At 42.9% G+C, this 18161-nt stretch overlaps 1 protein-coding gene across 2 annotated transcripts in view; it reads left to right on the top strand.

Moving 5' to 3' along the window:
* The window catches only part of VDAC1 (voltage dependent anion channel 1), a 28591-nt gene extending 10430 nt beyond the window's left edge, over window positions 1-18161 (top strand). For both annotated transcript variants that reach the window (XM_033927369.1, XM_033927368.1), the window contains exons 4-9: window positions 47-199; window positions 1340-1392; window positions 5358-5585; window positions 8901-9051; window positions 14248-14305; window positions 17041-18161. In XM_033927369.1, coding sequence (XP_033783260.1) covers window positions 47-199; window positions 1340-1392; window positions 5358-5585; window positions 8901-9051; window positions 14248-14305; window positions 17041-17132 — 735 coding nt within the window. In that variant the 3' untranslated portion in view covers window positions 17133-18161. The remainder of the gene's footprint in view (window positions 1-46; window positions 200-1339; window positions 1393-5357; window positions 5586-8900; window positions 9052-14247; window positions 14306-17040) is intronic.

Raw genomic sequence — 18161 nt, 5'->3', positions numbered from 1 at the left:
CATTTTAGTAAAAATATATTTACTAATATTTATCTCATTCTTTAAGGAATTTACAAGCTCAGGTTCAGCAAATTCAGAGACGAGCAAAGTCACTGGCAGTCTAGAAACCAAGTATAAGTGGAAAGAATATGGTATGACCTTCACGGAAAAATGGAACACGGATAACACTTTAGGAACCGAGATTACAGTTGAAGACCAGGTAACCCTGAGATAAAAGCGCCACTTTGCCTTGAAAAGTAAACATTATGGGTGCAACCTCCCCCCCCCTCAAATAAACAACAAAGATTGTCAGCATAGTTTGATGTTGATGTTAATAGTAAAATGCACCAGCAAAATGTACCATGTGGTAAGTAATTGCTAGATCTGCAAATGACGTTCAAGTAGTCTTCAGTGAATTTTACTCTTTGGTTCACCCAAAAATTGCGAACTAAATTCTGTGATGGCAAAATATGATGAAATGTATTCTGTCAGTTTTTAGCCTGGGCCAGGGGTAGGGAACTCCGGTCCTTGAGAGCCGTATTCCAGTCGGGTTTTCAGGATTTCCCCAATGAATATGCATTGAAAACAGTGCATGCAAATAGATCTCATGCATATTCATTGGGGAAATCCTGAAAACCCGACTGGAATATGGCTTTCGAGGACCGGAGTTCCCTACCCCTGGCCTAGGCTGAAAGCCTTTTTTTGTTTCAAAATTCTTTTTTTATTATGCAAAAACATGCAAAAACAGTTCAGCACTCATAAGTGTACAAATCCAAGAAAATACATGGTCCACAAGTGGGTCATATATAATGGAACAATATAATCTCTTATAACCCTCCATAATTATTGCCTAGGTTCCCACCCCTCTCCCCAAAGATACAAATGGCCAGGGTGACGGTGCTCTTAGACACCCCAGCTATATAACCAAACCCCCCGTCCCCCTTTCCTTCCCACCTTAACCGATGTGCATGTGCCTAGCAAGATCAATGGATATCAGTGTTTGACTTCGTGCTCTCGGTGAAAGAGTTTGCATATAGTTATCCCAGCCCTGTAAAAATATTTTTTGCGGCCACCACGTACCCCGTAGGATTCTCATAACACCAGGGCATGTAATTTGTTGCGCCAATGCCAAAAGGATGGAGGCTGCTCTTGTAACCAGTAATTCAAAATGCTCTTTTTCCCCACCAAATAAGCCTTTCCCAGGAATTTGCGTTCCCCACTATGCAAAGTACCTAAATAGCGGACATCATGAAATAAAATCCCCAGTTTCACCTTGTATTTATGCACACACGTGTATGCTTTTTATCAATGTATTTTTTTTGTGTGTCATGCGTGTAACTGACTCTTTGTTTCCGTTCAGATGGCAAAAGGCCTGAAGCTCACCTTTGACACTTCATTCTCGCCTAACACTGGGTAAGAAGTGAATGCATTTGATTGGGTAACAGATAAAATAGGAGTTTTCTTATCCATTATTGAAGGGTTTTCTATTATATCTGTTTGAGATTCGCAGGTAGACTGAAGTACTGAGTACAGACTGGCACATCATGGCTGAGTTGTACACTAACAATTATTTTGTATTTATATAGTGAATTTCTGTTTCAGATTATTTTATTGTTGTCAAAAGCAGCACCAGGCAACGTACAGTCAACAGAAGATGACTGCAGGGTTGGGTTCACCAGAAACATTTTGAATCTACAAAGGGGTACTGAAAAGTTCTCAGCCCAACGAACCAACTTCCTAAATTCTGAGCGTTATTTTGCTACTGTAGCTGAAAAGAGCGTTATCTTATTTCGTTAAGTGCCAATTTGCAGAAACGAACTTCTATGTTTTGACATTGTCTTACATCATTGATTGAACCATATCCATATCATTCTCTTCTTGGTGGGGCTGAGAACTTTTCAGCACCCCCTTGTAAGGTGAAGAGTTTTCCTTGTCTGGTAACCAGAGCTGAGATTGTGATGTCATAATGCCTCATTCCACCAATAAGAGCCAACCTCATCAGTGATGTCACAATGGCTTGATTGTCCTATACTCGGCTCACTTTTATTACATACAAAGGGGTGCTGAAAAGTTCTCAGCCCAATCAAACAACTTCCTAAACTCTGAGCATAATTTTGCCACTGGAGCTGAAAAGAGTGTTGTGTTATGTTTAGGAACGAAATTCTCTGTTTTGACATTGTCTCAGATCATTTCTTGAACCATATCCACGTCATTTTCTTCTTGGTGTGGCTGAGAACTTTCCAGCACCCCCCTTACTCTAAAACCTCCTATAACCCATCTCTTCTTCCCTGCATTGCTATAGAGTGAAACTTTTCTCTATCGTTTTAACAGTTCCCCAAAATACAAGTAAAGCAATTCACGTATAGCTATAACAATGGCCAGAAGCAAAGTTTGATAAAAAGAAAACCTTCAAGGAAATATGAGGTTTCCAGGTAAACCATTTTACACACAGCACAAATATAATTTTAGAAGAAGGAAAAGAGGAAACCAAAAAAAAAAAAAATGGCATCCCTTACCCAATCGCCCAAATTCAGAACATATGTATAGTGGCTCATTGAACTGGGATACATCACCCTTTTATTGTTTTATAATTCAGGCAGAGTCACTTCTTCGTTATAATGTACCAGTTCTTATGCACATGTTACCATTGCTGGATTGTTCCTATATATTACATTACATTACATTACATTACATTAGGGATTTCTATTCCGCCATTACCTTGCGGTTCAAGGCGGATTACAAAAGGTTAATTTAGAAATACAGAGTTACATTGATTGGCTAGATAGGTAAGTTGTAGCTTTTATAAATATTAACTGGTTGTTGAGGGTGAGGTGGTTTGTAAGAGAATTAATAGTTGGTCATATTGGAGGTTCTTTTGTTGTTGTTAGTGCAGTAATGGGTAGATCAGATGTCGGTTTTAGAGTTACTAAGAGGTCGTGATGTTAGTGCTGCTTCAGGAATTTCTTGAAAAGTGTGGTTTTTATTTCTTTTCTGAACGTCCTATAGTCTGGAGTGGTCATCAGAAGGTTGGAGATCTGGTTATCCAGCCTTGCGGCTTGGGTAGCTAGGAGGCCGTCGTGTAGTTTTGTTCTTTTTACTTCTTTGATTGGGGGGGGTATGAATGGGGAGTGTGTTTTTCTGTGTCTGGTAGTGGGTGCTTGGATGAGGCGATTATTCAAGTATGATGGGCTGTCTCCTTGTAGGGTTTTAAATAGTATGCAGTAGAATTTGAATTGGATTCTTTCTTGGATTGGAAGCCAATGTGAGTTGATGAAGGCTTCAGTGATGTGGTCGTGTTTTCTCAATGAGTAGATGAGTCTCAAAGCTGTATTTTGGATTGTTTGGAGTTGTTTAATCGTTGTTACAGGGCAAGGAAGGAAGAGGATGTTGCAGTAGTCCAATATACCTAGTATTAGTGATTGTACTATGAGTTGGAATTGTGTTCTTTCAAAGAATTTTCGGACTTGTCTCAGATTTCTCATGACAGCGAATGATTTCTGAATTGTTTTATTTATTTGCGGTTGCATAGTGCAGCATCTGTCTATGGTCATGCCAAGTAGTTTAATGGTGGTTTGGATTGGGTATTTGATTGCGTTTATTTCTAAGTTGGTTGTGGTTTGGACCTTGTCATTTTCGAGAAGGATGAATTTGGTTTTGTCTTGGTTGAGTTTAAGTTTGTGTTTTTTCATCCAGGTTGTGACTGTTTCAAGTGTTTGGTGAAGTTTGTCTGTCATGGTCGGTTTAGAGTGATCATATGGGATGAGGATGGTGATGTCATCAGCATAACTATAGGTGGTTATGCCCAGATTGTCCAGATGCGTTCCTAGAGAAGCGGTGTAGAGATTGAAGAGGGTAGGGGATAGTGGAGATCCTTGTGGTACGCCGCAGGGGTTTGACCATGATTCTGACTTTTCTTTGTTTGATTTTACACTGTAAGTTCTGAATTTTAGGAATCCTTCAAACCATGAGTATACTTTATCTGAGATGCCTATTGCGTCTAAGATCTGTAGAAGGATGTTGTGGTCCACTAAGTCGAATGCTGCAGTTAGGTCCAGTTGTATGAGAAGCATTTTTTTCCCTGTACTAAGGTGTTGTCTGACGGTATCCATAAGGGAGCCTAGTAGTGTCTCTGTACTGAAGTTTGTTCTGAAGCCTGATTGCGTGGGGTGGAGTAGGTTGTGGTCATCTATGTAATTGGAGAGGCGTTTGGCTACTAGGCCTTCTATAATTTTGACATATAGCGGAATTGAGGCTATAGGTCTAAAGTTAGATGGGTGGTTTTGTGGTGCTTTTGGGTCTTTTTGGATTGGGGTGATGACGATTTCACTGAGGTCAGCAGGGAATGTGCCTTCTGTGAGCGTGAATTGAATCCATTGTAGAATTATGGTGCGGAATTTTACACTAGCGGTGGTAAGGAGATATGAGGGGCAATGGTTGAGGTCACAGGAGGCATGGCTGTATTTTTTGTAGAATTTGTTGCCGTTTTGGCCTATCTTTGCTTGTTACTGTTAATTGTGGAACTGAATAAAGATGATTAAAAATAATAATAATTCAGGCAGAGTCGTGTGCAGTCAAGCTGGATGGGCTTCCAAGTTTAATCCATTTCAAAAAGAAATAACATTTTGTCAGCTTTTGTAATCATTTTGTGCTGTGATTTCAAAGTTCACCTGCCCCCTCCCCCCACCCCGCTGAAGATTGCACTTTTGAGTTTCTCTTGCTTAATTTTACATCTGAAGAGAATAACAGGGTAAATGTCGAAACCTTGTGTCTCTACACACTGTTTATAGCAGTGGCCCCGCAAACATTTTGACACCGCAGGGCGTTGAACTCGGCGCCGCAGCTGGAGGGCATCCGGAAGTGCGTGGTCGTCGAAGCAGTGATGTCATGTGCATGCATGGTGTCGTCACCCGCACGTGGGCAGAGGCCCTCCATCCGCGGCCCTGAGCCTATTTCTATGCCGGTAGGGGTTGCTGACAGAGGAGAGGTGTGGGGAGAGGAGAGATGCCTCTCACACGTCTTGTAAGCAGCCAGCTGGCGCTTCTCCTTCGCATCAGCGTCTGGCGGCACACAGTTTGCGATACACTGGTTTATATTAAAAATCTTGAGGTATCATTGATTCTGAAGAAAACTGAAATCTTTACAGTTTGATCTTACTGAAAAATAAGCCAGGTATTTCAGTGTTAACTTCTGAGACGACACAAGTGCCTTGTTCAGACTTTGAAGAGGGCGTCTTGCTGTCCTGAAAAGCACAGGGGCTCCTGCATCTCATGATAACCTTGCAGAAATCATTTCCATTTTGAATCGGAAAAGCTATGATCTCGATAAGCTTTTTGAATTATTTTAATACTAATTGTTGCTTAATTTTGGGATTTCTTTAGGAAGAAGAATGCTAAGGTCAAGACGGCGTACAAACGGGAGCACATTAACCTGGGCTGCGATACGAATTTTGATATTGCTGGGACTTCAATTCAGGGGGCCATGGTCTTTGGCTACGAAGGCTGGCTGGCTGGTTACCAAATGACCTTTGAAACAATAAAGTCCAGAGTTTCTCAGAGCAATTTTGCGGTTGGTTATAAAACTGATGAATTTCAGCTTCATACAAATGTGTAAGTCCGTGTTTTTTTTTTTAATCCTCCTTCCTCCCCCCACTGTCTCTTCTTTCCAAGAGTCTTACACACCCTTCAGTATTGTATTGTTTTTTTCATAGGCATTCCTTAAGTTATGCATCTTGAGTGAATTAAACACCCAACAGAGATGCTGGACTGACAGCACTCAATAAAGCAACTTTAGTCTGGATAGCTGCAGTGCAGTCTTTCATAAAAATGACACTCTTCTGGCATATACAGTCTCAAAAGTTACTGTAGCAACAACTTTTAAAATAATGCTACATGTTCATAGAGATGCATATTCTCAAAAAAGACTGTAGCAACACCTTGATGTAATGCTACACACCCATAGCCGTGCACAAGCTCTGTGACTGTAGCAACAACTGGGCTACAATTTTCTATATTTGGTGAACAATAGTTGTCTAGCAACGAATTACTGACATTGGCACCAGTTAGGGTTTGCACACAGATCTGGCTGCGTGCTGGACTATTAACACTTGAGTGCGTAAATCTAATAGCATGCAACCCAAAAGGGACCGTGGCCATGGGAGGGGCATGAGCAGTTCAGGGTTGTTCCGAAAAGTTGGACGCAATGTTATAGAATATTGGGTCTCTACACCCAACTTGGGCACCAGGATTTATACTAGGTTTCAGCAGGCATAAGTCTGGCACCCAGAGTTTGGTGTGAGAATTGGTGTCATGCACCATCTTATCAAGGATGCATGCCCTTTATAGAATAGTGGCTAGCGTTGGCCTATTCTGGTGCATATTTTTGAGCGTGAATTATAGAATCCCCCCGTAGAGCATAAGATTGAGGCGGGGGGGGGCTCATGTGGGCAGAGAGTGGATAGATGATGAACATATGTATTACTACAAGTTAAGTGCACTTGGCGTAACTTTTTAAGTCCTAACTAACCCCAAAAAATTTTTGTGAAATACACTAAATCCCTTGCAAAGGCAAGTCACAAGACAGAAAAATCCCAAACTGGAATTTATAGAGGGATCTATAGGGAACTCAAGCGCTCACAGCTAACCCTAACCCGGATGTGACATCAGACGCCTTCATTTCTCTAACTCAGAAGGTTGGCACGGCACGACGCTGAATAAGGCGGTAGTAAAAGGTTAAGCTTGTTATGCCTTAATCCTGAATGCCTGCCTGCGGTCCGAACTGCCGCTGATATAAATAGTGAAATCGGTGGCCTTTTTTCCTGACGAAGCTCTCTTAAAAATATTCGGATGAGCGAAACGGAGATCTTCCGTCGTCTTTACCTTTCTGTCACCATGCTATTAAGCTAAGTACTCTTAAAATTATATAGAGGACTTTAAAAGTATTGTTTGCTATTTGAAACAAAGCAAAATACTGAATAAGTTTTTTAAGAAAACAGTTGAAATAAGAATAAAATAATAATTTAAAGATTTTTTGATAAATAAATAGTTTAGGGGAGAACTTAAAGGGTCCGATGATAGCTCACCCTATGGTTATCAGTTTGTAAAACATATCAAGCTGTTAGCTGTGAGCGCTTGAGTTCCCTATAGATCCCTCTATAAATTCCAGTTTGGGATTTTTCTGTCTTGTGACTTGCCTTTGCAAGGGATTTAGTGTAGTAACTTTTTAAGTGCCAATGTCAATTTATGCTGATATTCTATAGATCTGGCACTAAGGGCAAGTCGCTAGATTCCCAAAACAAGGTTTATCAATAATGAAGTGCTATATCGAAGGGAAAGGATCTCAGAAATCCATGCCAAAAGATCGTACAATCTCTCGTAGGCATTAATGTGGTTGGGGGTTTCATTCATTGATCCAAAAACCTTCAGAAATTTAAATTTAGTTATATTTTGGCACACTTTATTTGTGATATTTTTTTCAAGATTTGTTTCAAAATTTTTCCACTCATTTTACTTTTTTTTTTTGTATAATCATTTTTATTATGTTTACTATTCAATTTTTCTTCTTTTTAATTATGTTTCATTGGGGAATATATGTAATCCCTTCTTATCGATAAAAGTACAATAACATTAATTCAGCAACTACTTATCTTGCCAACAGCATGGGCAGATCTTTGCTTTACTCCTCCTGCCAGTGACTTAGCATTTTGTATTCTATTCTAACTTTACAGCTGACTCAATCCTCCACTGCCCCAGGTACGTTAGATAGATTGTGAGCCCACCAGGACAGATAATGACAAATGACTGAGTACCTGAATGTACACCACTTAGACAATTACCGTATTTTCACGCATATAACGTGCGCGTTATACACGATTTTTACAAACCGTGCATAACCTTGCGCGTTATATGCGTGAGCGCGTTTTACAATGTTTTTTTACATAATTTCCCCCCCCCCCCCCGACGTCCGATTCACCCGCAGGACCGCTCGCACCCCACCCGATGTCCGATTCACCCCCCCCCCCGCAGGACCGCTCGCACCCCCACCCCGCAGGACCGCTCGCACCCCCACAGCCTCCCCACCCTCCCCCATCATGGAGAAGCTCCTACCGTTCTCCTGCTGCTTCCTCTGCCGGCGGTCCCGGGCCTTCTGTGAGCCCTGCTCTGAAATGCTTCCTCTTCCAGCGGTCCCGGCCCTTCTGTGAGCCCTGCGTCTGCGCTGCTTCCCCTTCCGGCGGTCCCGCCCTTTCTCTGACGTCAGAGATGATTTCTCTGACGTCAGAGAAAGGGCGGGACCGCCGGAAGAGGAAGCAGCGCAGACGCAGGGCTCACAGAAGGGCCTGGACCGCCGGCAGAGGAAGCAGCAGGAGAACGGTAGGAGCTTCTCCATGATGGGGGGTGGGGTGGGGAGGCTGTGGGGGTGCGAGCGGTCCTTCGGGGTGGGGGTGCGAGCGGTCCTGCGGGGGGGGGGTGAATCGGACGTCGGGGGTGGTGGTGCGAGTGGTCCTGCGGGGTGAATCGGACGTCAGGGGGGGCATCAGGCTTTCAAGGTGGGGACAGGACTTCAAGGGGGAGAGGAGAGTCGGGGCGGCCAGAGGAGAGTCGGGGCGGGCGAAAGGAGAGTTGGACGGCGACGGGAGAGTCGGGGCGGCATGCGCGGTATATGGGTGTGCGTGGTATATAAAAATTTCTTTACATAAATTACAGTTTCCTGCGTGCTATACCCGTGTGCGTGTTTTACACGGGTGCGCGGTATATGAGTGAAAATACGGTAATAGGCAGTAAATAAATAAATAAATGCTTGCTGTGTTGGAGTACCTAAATCATGATGCCAAGTTATAGAATTTGTATCTTATTGTGTTTAAAAAAAAAAATTATTATTAGTTTTGAACATTGTTTCTGAAGTAATAAACAATTTACTTGTTAAAGGAATGATGGAACAGAATTTGGTGGCTCCATTTATCAGAAAGTAAATGACAAATTGGAAACTGCGGTGAATCTGGCCTGGACCGCTGGAAATAGCAACACTCGCTTCGGAATAGCAGCCAAATATCAGATTGACCCTGATGCAGCTTTCTCTGTGAGTACATCTGTATGCAAATTAATAAATTGTATGCAGATATGTGTGATGGATAGTCATTGCTTATATCCTGAAAACGTAACCATTTTATGATCCTCCAGTAGCAAAGTGTGGAATAGGATGAGGGAGAATTCAGGGAGGAAAATTCTTAAACAGAGGAGGGGGAAGTGGCTCACCTAAACATTGTATGTTTTTTTTTTATGCCATACTGTTCCTTCAGCCTCTTTGGTTTCTCCAGGAGAGGTTATACTTTTCTTTTATCTCCTGGAGCTGAGCTTTCCTGGGTTTCATTTCCCACAACTATTTGTGCCTTGCGACTGTCGGAAGCTCCTTTATTAAAATCATGTCTGTGTTATCTAAATTCTGATTCTTTATTAATTTTGGTACATCACTTAATAGCTTTCTAGTAGATGATGCCTGATAAGGGCTGGTTTTTCTGCCCTGATTTTATTTATTTATTTAATTAAAACTATCTATTACTTGCCTAAAATCCTAGGCGGTTTACATTAAACAAACAAACACCAAAAATGTTCGTAATCATTTAAACAAGCACACAAAAAACCAATTCCCAAAACCCCAAATCACCTGTAGCCTGAGATGTTCTTGTTGACCTGGCTTTTAGCTAAGGATAAATCCCTACTAAACAGATATGATTGCCTATGGCAGGGGTCTGCAACCTTTAAGACATAAAGAGCCACTTGGACCCGTTTTCGAAAAGAAAAAAAAACTTGGAGCCGCAAAACCATTATAAAACAAATCTAACACTGCATATATTGTTTCTTATCTTAATGCTATATACAGGATCACTAAATTGAAAATAAAATCATTTTTCCTACCTTTGCTATTTGGTGATTTCATGAGTCTCTGGTTGCACTTTCTTCTTCTGACTGTGCATCCAATCTTTCTTCCTTTCTTTCAGCCTCCTGTATGTTTCCTCTCCTCCAGACCTCATTCTCTCCCCCAACTTTTTCTTTCTGTCTCCCTGTTCCCCCTTCTTTCTGTCTCCGTGCCCTCCCCCAAGCCACTCGGTTTGCTGCCACCGCAATCGGGGAACAGCCCCCAAGCCACCGCCGTCCCAAGCTTTCCCTGCAGAAGTGTTGCGCTGACCAGCATTCCGCTCCTTGACGTCAATTCTGACGTAGGAGAGGAAGTTCCGGGCCAACAAGGCATTTCTCCTCATTCCATCCAGCCTGAGCCCCATCTCTCCTTGATCCAGCATTTCCCTTCTGTGTCTGTCAGAATTACCATTCCACCTATTTTCCAGCAACACCCTTCTTTATGTCCATCTCACCTATATCCCTATCTCACCACTTTTTCAGAATCTTCATTTGTCTCTGTCCTTATCTTTACGCCATGTTCACCATTTGCCCTTTCAATGTCTTTATCTCCCCCCCCACACACTTTTTCAGCATTACTTCTATGTCTCTATTTCACCTCCTCTTCATGTCCCCTCTGTATCTCTATCCTTATTCAGTAGGTCCTGCTTACCCTTTCTCTTCTTTGTGTCACTATCTCCATTTTCAGCTTTCCCCCCCTTTTCCTTTGTTACTGCACCCTGTAGCCAGAATCTTTCCACCCTCCCTCCACTCCGGCCCAGCCCAGTATGAAATATTTCCTTTTGTTTCCCTCCCCTCTCTCTTTCTCTCTCTCTTCTCCTCCCTCACCCACGAGTCCTGCATCTGGCCCTCTCCCTTCTACCTGCACCTGGCAAAACCCCCCTGCTCCGCGGCTCTCTTCAGCAACTCGTCAGCAGCAGTGATCAAGACAAGCTACCGACATCGAGGCCTTCTCTCTACGAGTCCCGCCTTTGTGGAAAAAGGAAGTTGAAACAAGCGGGACTCGCAGAGGGTAGGCCCCACCGTCAGAAGCTTGTGTCGATCGCTGCTGCTGAGTTGCCGAAGAGAGCCGCGGAGCAGGGGATGTGGCCGGAAGCAGGTAGAAGGGAGAGGGAGATAGGAAGGCTGTAGATCTCCGGAGCATGACACCGACCCCGGCCAGGATGATTTCTTTTTCAGGCACCTTACAAGTCCAGCGTTGCGGCGGGAAATAGCCATGCTGAGCAGTGAGCTCAGCACTACACAGATGAAAGCCTTGCTTGCTGATTGGTCCGGCGGCACGGCGGGGCGGGGCCACCGGACCAATCAGCAAGCAAGGCTTTCATCTGTGTATGTGCTGAGCTCACTGCTCAGCATGGCTATTTCCCGCCGCGACGCTGGACTTGTAAGGTGCATGCCTGCGTGACACACTACCGGAGCCGCAGCAAAGGTGGAAAAGAGCCGCATGCGGCTCTGGAGCCGCAGGTTGCCGACCCCCGGCCTATGGGATAAAGGTTTTTATTCCAGGCAGTTAATCTACAGGCCTTTAGTTTTGTTCAGCTCTGAGATGAGTGTTTTAAGTTCACGTGCTTTAAATCAGGGGGTCTCAAAGTCCCTCCTTGAGGGCCGCAATTCAGTCAGGTTTTCAGGATTTCCCCAATGAATATGCATGAGATCTATGTGCATCCACTGCTTTCAATGCATATTCATTGGGGAAATCCTGAAAACTCGACTGGATTGCGGCCCTCGAGGAGGGACTTTGAGATCCCTGCTTTAAATGAACCCCTGGCCCTTTATTTGTGTATCCTCTCGACCCTGTGTCTATCCTCGGTCTCTCTTGGGTGCATTTTTTTCAGGCACCCACACTTGCTACAGATTTGGTGGGTGCTTAGCAGCGGTTTTTCGAACTTTGAATGTGTGTATTGTTTACTTTAGGCTGCTGCATTTACATGGGTATATTTTCCAACCAAAATAATGCCTGCAGTCTGTAAAATCCAAAACTGTGAATGTAATTTTCTCTCTTAACCTAACCACTCCTGCCCCCCTGGGGGCTGCCTCTGCTGCAGTGTGAGCACAGGTGGGCAGGTTATGAAATGATATATGTGTTTTAACTGCATGCAGGGTGGCTAATTTTCAAGTAGCCCATTTCCCAGGTTAAAAATAGTTTAATCTAAGGGAAGGGCTTTGATAATTGGCACCTGGATTTGTCTCCAGTATGTTTAAATTCTGTCACGCCTCACCAAACCTTTTTCCTAGGTGCTGGATTACTTTAGACATTGTTCCCATTCTATGTCTTGTGAATCAGGTTCTTCACGTTCTTGTCTAAATGCAGTGTGTGGTCTTTTGACTGAAATATCATTTTCTGTTCCATTTTGGGAGTGATATTCACAGGTATATGGGCACAATCTGTATTTTAACATGGTAATGTTGTAAACGACAGCAGATAAAGACCAACTGACCTATCCAGCCTGGATCGAGAGACTTTCTCTCCGATTTTATATCACTGGATAGATGAAAATATAAATTTCCATTGCATAAGCCAGCAGTGGGCTCCCCTTGTGTCTCCCAACCAGCCTCTCAGCCCTGCTCTCCACAAATACATCAGGTACGTGCACCTCTCATTTCTTGTACCTGTCTGTCCCCCCCCTCACCCCTGCGGTCTGTGTCCTACCCAGGTATATTCATGTTTTGGCTGCCACCACAATATTGGTAGACCACTAAAGACACCTCAGCCCCTCCCCCCAGCAAAAAAAAAAAAAAAAAATCATGTTCCTATTCCTCCTTTGCATTTCCTTTCTCGAACCACCCTCCATGGAAGACCTTTTCCCTTTCTTTCACTAAAGTCCATCAAATATTTGAAAGCTTCTATACTTTCCTTTCCATCTACCATTGCAAGCAAATCCTGAGAACCGTAAGCCCCTCCTTGCACACCCTGTATCATTTCAGCAGCCTTTCAGGCACTTCACCTTCACAACACCCAAGCCGAGGTCTGAGAAGTCACCCGCACAGAGCCAACACCGCACACCCCTCCCTCACTCTTAACCCTTCCCTTGCACACTGACAGACTTTTCAGCCGCTTAACTACGATAACCAATCACTCTTGACTGTAAAGTGACCCATCCCAGGCCCATTTCCTTACCTGGCGGCCCTCCAATTCTGCTCCTCACAAATGATAAAGGAATGCCACTTTCCAAATGCACAACTCTTGTCTGCTATCACGTTGAAGCCCATCCTCTAAATTCCTGACCCCAGTCCCCAAGCCTCCTCCTACCACTTCAGCTGGTTTTATCAGCAAACGAGCGCACCTCTCCTGCAAGATCTCGAGCAGGGCCACAAAGATCACAGCTCTCTAGATCAGGAGTCTCCAAATGTTTTGCCACGAGGGCCACATTGGGTACTTCGGCACTTTTCAGTGGGCCGTAGTAAGAAGAAAAAAAAAAAAGGATAAATAACTCTAGATATGAGTTTTATTGAAAGTAGGAAATTTTATAAACTAATTAGAGTATGTGAGATTAAATTATCATATATTAATGACGACAAACACTACCAGCAAATTCTCATTTTGTCGTCACAAATTATAATAAAACCATTATTGTGAATGACGGAGCTGTTTTTGTGTTTTAAAAATCTTATTAAACTGAGGTTCAAATTTTGAAACGCTAATTACAATTAGCAAGAACTCCATATAAGCAAATATGTGGATACCGTATATACTCAAATATAAGTCGAGACCCCCATTCCCCCCCCCCCTAAAAGAAGGAAAAATGGTTGACTCGAATATGTCGGGCGGCTTAATATTCAAGTGCCCTGTCTCATTGGAAAATTAGTCCAATCGGTGCGCATTTCCGTACAATTCTCCCACAGGCCGGGTAAAATCATATTGCGGGCCGTACTTTGGAGACCTCCTGCTCTAGATTAATCATGAAAAGAGCCACTGGCCACGCTGTCCATGTACGTTCTCTGGTATCCTTGCCTTCCATCAGAGTGGCATGGTTTCTGGCTGATTTAGTTTTTAATTAATCCTTTCACCACACAGGAGGTCACAGTGATATAGTCATGCCACTATTTTAACAAACTAATACCTTCATCTAATGTGGATAACAACCAGCTGATCTCAGAAAGTAGCTTCTATATATCAGAGTAGAAGCAGTGTTGTTAGACCTTCTCTTAACCAACACACATGCATATAATCCATGTAAGAACTCTTAAGGGTCCTTTTAGTAAGGCACGCAAGTGCGTATTAGCGTGCGTTAAATGCTAACGCTTTCTAACGCATCCATAGGATATAATAGACACATTAGCGCATGCTAAGACACACTAGCGCGTCTTAGTTAAAGGATGCTTCATAATATACCATCATTTAAACTGATTTGTTTTGCAGGCTAAAGTGAATAATTCAAGTCTGATTGGATTAGGATACACTCAAACATTAAAGCCTGGTAAGTGCGGTTGAGAGGATTGTTTAAGCAAAGTTCAGTTAAAAGCTTATTTTACTCTGTTTTTTAAAGGTGAAACTTCATCATGGTAGTTGTAAAGCTCCAGTGCTAGTCCTGAGACTTACCTAACTGGTCTGCTGTTCAGGATATCCTTATGAATATGTATATGAAAGATTTGCATGTACTGGGTCTCCAGTATGTGCCAAATTTGTTTTCATGTATGTAAAACATAAAAATCAACTTAAAGACTGCATAACCGTGAGGATCTAAGTGGTTTAGAAAAGATTTAACTTGTAAATTACAAATAGAACAATGAAGAAATTTAATTACCCCCCAATCTAGAAAATAGATGGACCTTCAAATGTCTTCTGAACTCCAAGTATGAAATATATACAAATAATAGTTGCCTAAAATCCTTGTCCCAAAGAGCAGCCTGATATGATAATGTACGCTCATGTTGTCTTTTAAATTTGCAACCCTTCACTGATGGATAACTGAAAAAAGCACGAGCTTTGCAAAAATATTTTGGATTAGGGACTGTGAATGCGTCTAACAAGTAAGAAGGAGCCTGGCCCGTTATGATTCTGTAGTAAATACAACTGAATCTGAAAATAATACGGATCTCCATGGGCAGCCAGTGCAATTTGTGGTAAGGTGGAGATATGTGATCGTATTTTTTCAAACCATGTATGTTCTTATTTTTTTTTTTTTTAATGTTATACGAGTATTTATAAATTACCCAAATAATCATACAAGGATATGATTGAAAATTGAGTGCAAACTTTAGCAAACTTATTATCTAATGCAACATTGTTGAAAATTGAGGGCCTTCATAAAGTAATAAAGTAACAAGAAAATCATTCTATCTGAAGAATAACTCTTTCAATACTATAATCCACAAATATGGGTGAGGGGAGATTATTTAAAGGAGGAGAAACAAAGAAAATGCTCTTTCCAGCTAAACTGTGCCTCACAGTATTGTAACAGAACAAGCAATTGAAAAGCTAATAGGGCTGTAAAGTTAATTCTCTGCCTTTGACCTTTATTTCTACATGGAATATGAAACATGTTGCTTGCCAAAGGTTGGTATTCATGCTTCTTCCATTCAGCAGGTCACTTATAGTAGTGGTTTTAAATTAGAATAGGGGGAGAGTGTGGTGCAGTGGTTAAAGCTATACAGCCTCAGCACCCTGAGATTGAGGATTCAAATCTCCTGCTGCTCTTTGTGACCCTGAGCAAGTCGCTTAACCCCCCCATTGCCCCAGGTACATTAGATAGATTGCGAGCCCACCAGGAAAAATGCTTTGAGTACCTGAATAAATTCATGTAAACCGTTCTGAGCTCCCCTGGGAGAACGGTATAGAAAAATGATTGAATAAATAAATAAATAGTCAGCCAGGCTTGAGGTGGTTCATACAGGCCAGAAAGTTGCTGGTTACATCAGAAATAAAGCCAGGAAAATGCCAGCGAAAACAGCAAACCCGTAGAATTCAAGAATCTGTAGTCGGTGAGAAAGCAGCATTAAAAAAAAACAACCCTCGTTTGTGTGGGTAACAAAGTACAGTGGTACCTCGGTTTATGAGTGTTTTGCAAGACGAGCAAAACATTCGCAAAATCGGCGCCTCGGAAACCGAGCGCGCTTCGATTTGCGAGCGCCCCCCCTGCGAACCGGCACCCTCCCCCCCGCTATACGGCACCGCCCCCCCCCCCCCAGCTGCCATCGGTCACCCCCCACGCCACGACCTGAAGTCCCCCCCAATCCACCCGAACCCTCTTCTTACTTTTCTGTAGCCTCCGCAGCGGCACCGGCACCAGCACCAGCATGTCCTGTGCGTGGTGCCGGTGCCTGAAGATCTGCTTCCTGTGCAAGGCCTGAGAGTTCACGTCGAACGTGAAGTCTCACGTCGAACGTGAACTCTCAAGGCCCAGCACAGGAAGCAGATCTTCAGGCACCGGCACCACGCACAGGACATGCTGGTGCAGGTGCTGCTGCGGAGGCTACAGAAAAGTAAGAAGAGGGTTCGGGTGGGTTGGGGGGACCTCAGGTCACGGCGGGGGGGGGGGGGCCAGTTCGCGGGGGGGGGGGGGGGAGGGTGTGTGCACCTTCGGGGGGAGCAATGCCGGTTCTCGTGGGGGGAGAGCAGCGCTGCTGGCCTCGAGGGGGGGAAGGGGGGGGGAAACATATCAAAGCAAGTTTCCCTTCCTATGGGGAAACTTGCTTTGATATACGAGCATTTTGGATTACGAGCATGCTCCTGGAACGGATTATGCTCGTAATCCAAGGTACCACTGTATATGGTCACCTTAATTTCAAATGTTTTGTGTTCTTATGTAGTTCTGAAAGTCAATAAAGAGATGAGTGACCATAATACATTTCATTGTTCCATAAAATAGTTGTCATCAACCCACTACTTTGAGAATGCAGTTATATCTTTCCTTTTCACAATAATACCACAATTTTACAATCGTTTTGGGATGGTGAGCATTCAGACATACATTTGGACAAAAATTCATGAGTTCTTCTTTAGGTGAATATGTACATTTGCTTCAGTTCTGACCCAGCTATATTCAAATTAGCCTGTGAATGTACATTCTTTATTTTTTAAAAATTATATTCTACACAATCTGAAATGGAAGGCAAATAACAAACACACATACGTAATCATCTAAAAACATAAAACACGTAAACTGTACACCAGGCAATCTAACACATTCTTTTTCTGCGTTTCCCCATGCAGGTATTAAACTGACGTTGTCAGCTTTGCTGGACGGCAAGAACGTGCAAGCTGGTGGTCACAAGCTTGGTCTAGGACTGGAATTTGAGGCATGAATAAGGCAACATTGTACAATTCATTTTCACACAATTTACAGCATAGCTCCCTTCAGAATTTAGTGTATCTTTCAGTGTGTCATGCTGTGTGTCAATCATGTTGAACATTCTGGTCACGGGACAACTCAGCCACTGGGGCTGATTCCACGCCTTCAAGGGCCACAGATTGTTCTGGTTTTCAGTATATATACAGTGAATATCCATAAGTTGTATTTGCATAAAATGGCTATGATGTAAATATGAATAGTGTCAGTTGCAGTCGCAGAGTTATAATTATAACTCCCCCCACCCCACCCCCACCGAACAACAAAAAATCAGAACTGCATCTGGCCCTCAAGCGCTGGGAATGGTCACCCTTGCAATCAAGTTAACTCGGCATAAAAGAAAGAAGAGTGTAATCCCTACAATGTCCAGCAGGGGCCAGAATATTTTGGGCCCTTTTGAACTGCTTTTATTAAACTTTATGGTACCTGCCACCTTTTATTTCAATATTCAAAGCATTATAAATTAAAATGGGAAACATGTAATAATGGATGTTCTATGCTGTATGTGTGACATTTTCAGTACAGTTATAAATGATGACTTTGAAGAGAAGCACTGTATTACTTGATCAAAGTTTTATCCTGTAACAAGGCATGTAGGCTGTGCCTAAAAGCAAATGGTGGCTCATAAGCACTTCTTGGTTTAGTTGCCCTTTGAAACCCTGTGCTGTCTATTTGTGGAGAAGGGTTGATTTGTCTCGGCCAGTGGCCATTCACATTGTCTGTTGTGGTTCCCACCCTTCACACTTGCTTTGGAGAAGCTTGTAAGAGAAAACGTATGCAGGGAGAGAGTTTCTGTTCTTGTATTAACACCATGGCATCACCAAGACCAACTTAAAAATGTGACTTGTATTTTATTCCCGCCATTTGGTTTTCTTTTAGCAGCGTGATTTTACAGTCTTCCATTTTGTGGAATTAGATTTCCCCGGTATGCTGTATTTCACACCACTTAAAACAAAAAACTTGAATAAAATATCGAATCATTGTT

The sequence above is a fragment of the Geotrypetes seraphini genome, chromosome 18 (assembly GCF_902459505.1).
Source record: "Geotrypetes seraphini chromosome 18, aGeoSer1.1, whole genome shotgun sequence".
Taxonomy (NCBI): Eukaryota; Metazoa; Chordata; class Amphibia; order Gymnophiona; family Dermophiidae; genus Geotrypetes; species Geotrypetes seraphini.
Note: the sequence above shows the minus strand (reverse complement) of the source record. Positions and strands in the feature narration are given on the sequence as shown.